General features: G+C 32.2%; 2 protein-coding genes across 4 annotated transcripts; both read left to right on the forward strand.

The window, feature by feature from the left end:
- Positions 1 to 434: 434 nt before the first annotated feature.
- LOC130940543 (meiotic recombination protein SPO11-1) lies at positions 435 to 4,169 on the forward strand. 3 transcript variants are annotated; one of them, XM_057868711.1, is made up of 16 exons: positions 435 to 588; positions 671 to 770; positions 859 to 932; positions 1,087 to 1,188; positions 1,392 to 1,465; positions 1,866 to 1,882; positions 2,340 to 2,409; positions 2,475 to 2,511; positions 2,642 to 2,689; positions 2,788 to 2,846; positions 2,959 to 2,990; positions 3,066 to 3,171; positions 3,335 to 3,455; positions 3,544 to 3,607; positions 3,688 to 3,797; positions 3,883 to 4,169. In XM_057868711.1, the coding sequence occupies exons 1-16, from the start codon at positions 522 to 524 to the stop codon at positions 3,984 to 3,986; spliced, it is 1,185 nt and encodes a 394-aa protein (XP_057724694.1). In that variant the 5' UTR covers positions 435 to 521; the 3' UTR covers positions 3,987 to 4,169. The 3 variants fall into 3 exon arrangements, with proteins under 3 accessions (XP_057724694.1, XP_057724695.1, XP_057724696.1); XM_057868712.1 differs by lacking the exon at positions 2,642 to 2,689; XM_057868713.1 differs by having other exon boundaries at positions 3,549 to 3,607; positions 3,688 to 4,116.
- A 930-nt stretch (positions 4,170 to 5,099) lies between these two features.
- Positions 5,100 to 6,791, forward strand: LOC130942252 (uncharacterized). Its single transcript, XM_057870972.1, has 3 exons — positions 5,100 to 5,284; positions 5,394 to 5,469; positions 6,229 to 6,791. The coding sequence occupies exons 1-3, from the start codon at positions 5,261 to 5,263 to the stop codon at positions 6,705 to 6,707; spliced, it is 579 nt and encodes a 192-aa protein (XP_057726955.1). The 5' UTR covers positions 5,100 to 5,260; the 3' UTR covers positions 6,708 to 6,791.
- The last annotated feature ends 1,101 nt before the right edge of the window (positions 6,792 to 7,892 follow it).

A 7,892-nucleotide genomic window follows, 5' to 3' on the forward strand; every position in this document is an offset into this window, starting at 1 on the left:
TCAATTTGTTATACATTTTTCTATTATTCATGTATTATTATTATTTAATAAATATTTTATGTTTAAAATATTATTTATTTATTTATTTTAACTAACCTATAATTTTATTTCTATTGTTATGTTATCATTAGCTTTTTAAGAGATTGTTAAGATTTGTTATGTCATTGTTGATTATTTAAAATTTGATGTTGAGACTTGTTATATGTATTTAATTTTTTTTATTTAAAAAACTACAAATCCAAACCGCTTGTAATCGGAACTGGATCAGATTTTCAAAAAAATTTTATCCAATCCAAACCACACCGCACATAAATTAAACGTTCGGATCGAACAACTTTTTTCCTTAAAACCGAACAAAACCGCACCGCAAACACCCTAGGTACGTCAGTGCCGTTAAGCCGCTGGTTATCATAATTCCAATACCCATCATCTACATTTTTCTTCTATATTCTAGAATATTTCTTCTTTAAAATTGAGAGTGGAGAAAAACTAAGAAAGGCGCGAGAAGAAGAAAGCTAAAAATGGAGGGAAAGTGGATGAGTTCCCAATCACAGTCACCGAACTTCCACGTACTTGCCAAGATCAAAGGTAAACAATCCAATCCACTTTCACTCATCTCAGCTCATAAAGAATCTCAATCGAGTTAGTTAATTATTCGCTTTCATAGCAGAGTTCACTCGATCTATCGTCACTGACCTCAGCAACGGTCAATCGCCGGTCATCCTCATCCACCGTTTCAGGAATCACTGCACTAATCCCAATTCCAATTGGTATGGTTCCGCATCGCTTCCAATTTTTGAATCCTTCTCATTTGAAATTTTTTTATGTTTGTTCTTTTGTGAAATTTTGACGATGCAGCTTTTGCGGCTCCAATCTACCTTGCGGGAAGGATGTTCTCACTCTCTGCAGGGAATCACACGTACACAGAATAGGTCGCTTCATCTCTTCTTCAGTCTCTATCTTTCAATTTTTAGCTAATTTGAATTTTCTAAACTGAATTCTCTGTGTGTTTTGATCAATGTTGAGTTATGTGATTGTAGATTTTTTAGATCTGTTGTTGAATTTTACTCACTGAGTATCTTTCAGATGTGATGTTGAAAGTGCTACTCATTGTTCAGAAACTTTTGCAAGAGAACAGGCATTGTTCCAAGAGGGATATTTATTACATGCATCCTTCTGTGTTTTCAGGTATGGAGCTTGGGATGAGTAAATATATTGTTTCGTGAAACTTAGCTAGAGAATGAGATTCATCTGTTGAAAGTTATATTGATTTGAAAAATTATGGTGTATGATTGCAATTTTGTTGGTCATGGGCAACATTTCCGATATGCATCATTGCACAGCATGATGCCTTCTTAACCATTTGTTCTATTTTTTCTCACAAAATGCAGATCAGTCAGTTGTAGACCATGCAATTAATGATATATGTGTCCTTATGCAGTGCAGTCGCCATAACCTTAATGTGGTAAACTTTTTGTACTCCATCCTTTTTTGCTACTTTGCTTTTGGTCTGGCTATCTTTAAATTGTTGAACTGTACAATCTGTGGATTTTGGTGAATTAAACTTGTTTCTGAATTTCTGGTAACAATACTCACCATGGTATTAGTTTCCATTAGTGACTTTTCTACCCTGAAATAAAGCATATTCATAATGCTACTTGGTTAGTTGATTTCATGTTCCAGCTTTTGATATCTAGTATTTGTGTCTACGCAAGGGTAAGGAAAATGCTAGTAAACAACTATGAAGGGATGGTTTACTGGCCGCAAATTGTTTAAGAATTATTTTTCACTTGCTGCTTGTTCATTTGAAATAGACATCAACCATGTTCTGGGTGCTAATATTTTCACATTTTCTTTTGCTGCAGGTTTCTGCTGGGAAGGGGTACAGTATGAGATTATACTCTATCTTGGAAAAAGCAATTTGCTGTCTGAAATCTCTCTATGAATCATAATAATAGCTTTATTTTTCTGATGTGGTGCTATTTTATGAAACTGTATACATTTTTGTATATAAAAATATTGCAGTTTTCATGTCTAAAAGAGCCTTACAGCATATGTATATCCAGCAGGTTTAACAGTTAATACCAATATCACACTTAATGACATTGATAAAATTGATTACATTTATTGTTCTTTCTGTAGTTTATATTTGTTGTACATCAAGAAGGTTAGCAATTGTGGAATTGTGCCATCTAAGATCTTATCTCTTGCGGCATTAGCAATTGTCAATTAGTTTTCTCAAAGCTGATGCTTTCTAATATCTGGTTCAGTTCTTCATATAATCATGCCGTGTTCGAATATGTGTAACTGATAAGACAGACAAATTTTGTTTCTTGTAGGTTAGTTATGGGATGGATAAGATTCTTTGAAGGAAAAAGGCTGTTTGACTGCATCAGTTCTCCGAACAAGGTAAGAACCAAAAACTAACATTAATGTAGTAATTAACTTCTAAAATTTTATTTACTTTTTTGCAGGTTCACCCTATTCCTGTTCATGTTGAAGAAGTTAAAGGTATCCTAATTTCTGGAAGAATATAATGCAATGGTTTTGTTTCCTTCTTCTAATTATATTTTTTAATTCATGAGTTATAATACAAATTGATCAGAGATGGGAAGTAACAATGCTTAACTCTTGTACATAGATATCATTAGTGTTGCTCACTACATATTAGTCGTTGAGAAAGAATCAGGTAATATTTCTTGAAAAAAAGGAGAAACAGTTAATCAAAAAGATGGTTCTTTCTTGGTATCGTTCTTATTGATAAGCAGGTCCATGTTGAACTTACAGTTTTTGAAAGACTAGCAAATGACCAGTTCTGCAGTGCAAACCACTGCATCGTGATCACTGTAAGCACTTTTTGGAGGAAATTAGCTTTGTTACAAAACTTTTTTTCTGTTTGAATTTTATGATTTTATCTTTCTACATTATTTCTAAATACAGTAATTTGTGTTTGCACAGGGAAGAGGCTACCCGGATATTCCTACAAGAAGGTGTGACACCCCCAAGATATCATGCTACCGATGTCTCTGATCAGCTATGGTTTTAAAAGTTTTGTATCCTAACAGGTTTCTGCGTCTTCTAGTTGAGGATTTGCACCTGCCTGCATATTGCTTGGTTGATTGTGATCCCTATGGCTTTGACATCTTAACCACTTACAGATTTGGTTCCATGGTTAGCATTTTAAAACTCATCATTTTGCAACTATTTAAAATGCATATCATGATTCGGTTCTGAATATGAAATTACATTATTATTGATTGGATTGAATCTCTGCCTAATGGCCAAGTTACATTTCTGATACTGGTAGACTAATCTACTCCCTGATGTTTGTTAGCAAATGGCTTATGACACAAAACATCTTCGTGTCCCGGAGATACAATGGCTTGGAGCTTATCCTTCAGATGCTGAGAGATATTTTATTCCAAAGCAGTGTCTACTTTCTCTAACTGCTGAAGGTAAGGAATAAGTACATTAATTGTAGTGCATGAGGACATAGTTATACACCTGATCTAATCAATACCATGCCTACAATATACTTGGAAGACAAGAGGAAACTTGAAGCCATGTTGCTTAGATGCTACCTGCAAAGGGATGTGCCACAATGGAGGTGATATTCCTTTTACATTCCCTTACATTTGTCTTTTACCTTCAATTGAACTGTGGCATGTCTTATTGTTGCTTTTGAAGGTTGGAGCTAAAGATGATGCTGGAGAAAGGAGTGAAGTTTGAGATTGAAGCATTATCTGTGCATGCTCTTTCATTCTTGTCAATGTCTTACCTGCCATCTAAAATTCAAGGTAAAATGATTATTTAGCATTTTTGATATAAAATGTTGAGCTCAGTGCATGTTCAGTTCATCAGGTAACATTTATTAGGCTGCAGTCCAAGTTCGGATATTTTTTGGTCTGATCCATAGTTCTTATCGGACTGGGCTCATCAGGGGCAGTGGGTCTGTCTGGAATCTTTGGGCCCATGTTAATAGCTAGCTAAAGAGACAGATTACTAGACTTGACTTTCATAGCTTTGTTTGTAACCGTTTTCTTTGTCTAGTTACAGAGTTAACAATTTTGTATTATGTTCCCGACAAAAAAAAAATTGTATTATGTTTACTTTCCTTCTAAGTCTAAGCCAATAATAAGATTGAATTACCTTGGGGATGATACATCATATCCACGACTATCGTGATTTTGTTGCCAAAATAAAAAAATTATCAAATTTCGTAAGAAAAGAATAGGTAGATAATAAAAATATTAAATAACGTGAATAATGAATATATCGGTTTATTTTATTAGGTGTGCGGATGATTATTCTAATATTAAGATTTAAGTAAATAATTTAAAGGTGTAGTGTGTTTTAATTTGATTGGTAGTTATTTATGTTGTTCAAAAAAATCATTGGTTATCTAGCATTATCCAATTTGGTATTGGCAGGAAATAAATACAATACTCGGTAATAACTAATCAATTGTCTCCTTTTTTTGGGCGGAAAAAAATAATTTTCGCTTTGTGCTAATGATGGAGTAATTAATGTAATTAGTTTGTGAATGGACGTTAACGGATCACAGATGGATGTCCTTCAGTCTTTGTTATAGTAATTATTTTTGTTTTTATCCACTAGCCACTAAGTCAGGAACAAATGAGTAGTATTAGTCACCAAAAGAAAATGAGTAGTATTTAATTTAGATCAATTTAATTCGGTGGAGACCTCAATTTCTCCAACATTTCTATTGCTTGAAGGCGAGGCAATTTTCGGGATTAATAATTCTCTTCAACATTTAATTATTTGTAAAAAAAATAAATTACAATATTATGCTTATCATAAAAATATCCGAAGAGAATGTGGAATCAAATAGAATAACTTAAATGAAATTTTAATCCACAATGAATTAGTTTTTGCTTTTTTGACTTATTGGGTTGAGAAATACCATCAGTAATCAGTCAAATAGAATAATTAATCACACTAATAATGATTAATTCTCGTGATTTATACACTATCATTTTCTTTTATTTTATTCAAATTTTATTAATTAATTAAGCATACAAATTAATATTTCCGTAATATATAAATTAATTGCTGATCGAGTTAAAGAAGGAAGAAATCGATCATATCATAAGGTCCCAATTAAAAAAGAAAAAGTCTCGGGACAACCTGTGCATTGAAGAAGGAGCCTGAAGTTGATGCCCCTCCATAATTGTTCTCGGAGCAGAAGTTCGAACATTCACTTTGCAAATTCCTAAAGGAGTCATCATCATAAGGCAATATGGAGAACTCTCTTGCTGAAATGGTAACATCAAAATATATATTCATTTCTTATAAGCAATTTTTTTATTATATTTTACCTTTATTTTTCTTTAATATCCATTGCCATATCTTCTTTCTCCTCTTATTCTCAGATTTGTGTTCTAAAAATAAATACACAATGTGATGGATGTAAAATGAAGGTGATGCAAGTCTTGAGGAACATCAATGGTACATTTTTTGTTTCTTTTTTTTTTAACTAAATCTCCATTTTGGTTCTTGAGATTCACATGATTACTCATTTTGGTCTTTAAAATTTAAAATTATCTATACTGATCCTTCAGATTTTTTTCTGGTGATGATTAGGCAAATGAAGTGTTGAGATGACACTTTTTCTGCCACACTGGATGATGAGTAAACGACGTCATTTACCCTTGACCTCCAAACAAGTAAAAAACATTATCCAAGTAGACAACTCTTTTAAATAAGTTAGACTTTTGAGGCTCTACTACCAATGTTGTCTATTTGAATGACGTATCTCACTTGTTTGGAGGTCAAGGATAAACGGCATTGTTTACTCATCATCCAGCGTGGTAGAGAAAGTGTCATTTTAGTACTCCGTTTGTCTAGTTATCGTCAAAAAAAGTCGAGAGACCATATTGGTGCCCAAACTTAAATCTGGAGAACTAGTATAGATAATTTTAAATTTCGAGGACCAAAATAGGTAATCACAAGAATCTTAAGGACTAAAATGGAGATTTAGTCCTTTTTTTCTCACTTAGATATTTGAATTATTGAATATCTTTCCATAGTATATGAGTTGTACTTTTCCATAGAAAATTATTACAAATACGTCTAAATATATGTTATTTCACACATGCAATGTATGAATAAAATTCTAGTTTGGACAAAAATATGTCTATTCAGTCACTTTCTATAAGATAGTAATAATGCATTATTATATTTCCACACGCAATAATTTGATTTCAGGGGTGTACAACATCACCATTGATGGAGAACGAGGAACGGTTAGAGTTACTGGCAGAGTGAATCCAAGTACAATATTAGGGTTACTAGAGAAATATGGTAAACATGCTGAAGTTAAATATATAAAGTTTGATGGTGAAGTTTTAGATAGAAGAACTCTTCCTTATTATTATGGAGGAAGAGGTGGTAATGGTGGTGGTGATTTTTATGCTCCCTATTCTATGGGATCATCATATCCTATGTCAACATATCCTCCACATTTATGTTACCAAGCAAGTCTACCTCTGCCATTGCCGCCGCCGCTGCCACCACCACAATACCATCCTCAATTAGTACCATTATACCCTCCTCCGCCAGCACCGGTTTGGCCGAGGCCTTATGGACCTCCTCCTTTAACATCTTATTGGCCGCCGCCGCCGCTGCCGCCTTTCTGCCCTAGGCCAAATAAAATGGCAACAGAAGATTCTTGTGCAATAATGTAGTGTCTCTTATTACAACTGAATTTTGTAATTATTTTGTGATACTTTGGATAATTGGTTTTGAAAGACAGAAAATTATAGTTCAAATTTCTGCCTTAAAGATATTAATTAGGATCAGAGAGGGGATTGATAATTCCTTTGTTCTCTTATTTTGTGGGACAATTGATCCTCATGCTATATTTGTTGCATGGTTTTATTCTATTTACTTTCTTGTTTGAACTCACTTTTGTCAGGACTATATAAATGATGTGTTTGTTTGGATGTTATTATTTTGATAAAAAATATTTTTTTTAGTGTGTTTGGCAAATTTTTAGTAGTAAAAGTAAAAGTATTAGAAAAATAAAAAAATATATATATTTTGAAAAGTTGTAATTTATATTTTTTTTTAAAAAAATCTTTTTTCTTTAAAAAAATATGTTTTTCATATAATAAATAAATAAAGTATTTTTATATTGTTATAACCAAACATAATTAATAGATAAAAATATCTTTTTGTATGAGATACTCAAACATAAAATTACTTTTACTTTTCTATAAAATCTTTAAAAAAAAGATAACCCGAAAAAAGATCTTTTCTTAAAAGTTCACTTAAACAAGCTCATATATATTATATTTGTGAAATAGATTGTACTAAAGTAACTTTTTTTTGCCAACGAACTATAACTCAAATGACATCATTTTTTCATTCAAACTTAGATGTCTCACCAACTAATTCTCACATGAAACAAGCTGAGTTAAAAAGTTACTTTTTCGATCTCTAATATTGCTACTTGTTAGTTATTTAGTTACCATTCTAGATACAACCAAAATCAAAGAAATATCAAGAAGATTTGGCGCTTGACTACCCTTAATTAATACGCTGAGATGGTGATATCAAATTTGGTTTGCTTTGATTTGATTTAATATCTAGGATTTATTTTATTTTATCTTATAGGATCTCGTTTTAAATACCAATAACTACAGAGTAATTAAAATGGTGATGCCAATCTTTCATGAATAATACTAGCCATTGCATAATGTTGTTTTCTAGACATGAATTTTTCTGTACTTATATCCTAACAATTTTCCCTAAACTCGTGTCACCTACATCAAACTTGAATTCTCTAATTAGTAGTAGTAGCTTCTACAGTGTCCTATGAACATTATTATAATTGTAGAAGGGAAACACTACTAAGTCCAAGAATTTTT

Source organism: Arachis stenosperma, chromosome 7 (genome assembly GCF_014773155.1).
Source record: "Arachis stenosperma cultivar V10309 chromosome 7, arast.V10309.gnm1.PFL2, whole genome shotgun sequence".
NCBI lineage: Eukaryota > Viridiplantae > Streptophyta > Magnoliopsida > Fabales > Fabaceae > Arachis > Arachis stenosperma.

Bases quoted from the DNA above. Each gene is read 5' to 3' on its own strand.
- LOC130942252 (XM_057870972.1), top strand. From the start codon at position 5,261: ATGGAGAACTCTCTTGCTGAAATG. The intron at 5,285-5,393 runs GTAACATCAAAA...TCTTATTCTCAG, and splicing joins AGAACTCTCTTGCTGAAATG to ATTTGTGTTCTAAAAATAAA. The intron at 5,470-6,228 runs GTACATTTTTTG...ATTTGATTTCAG, and splicing joins AGTCTTGAGGAACATCAATG to GGGTGTACAACATCACCATT.
- LOC130940543 (XM_057868711.1), top strand. From the start codon at position 522: ATGGAGGGAAAGTGGATGAGTTCCCAATCACAGTCACCGAACTTCCAC. The intron at 589-670 runs GTAAACAATCCA...CTTTCATAGCAG, and splicing joins CGTACTTGCCAAGATCAAAG to AGTTCACTCGATCTATCGTC. The intron at 3,456-3,543 runs GTAAGGAATAAG...TATACTTGGAAG, and splicing joins ACTTTCTCTAACTGCTGAAG to ACAAGAGGAAACTTGAAGCC.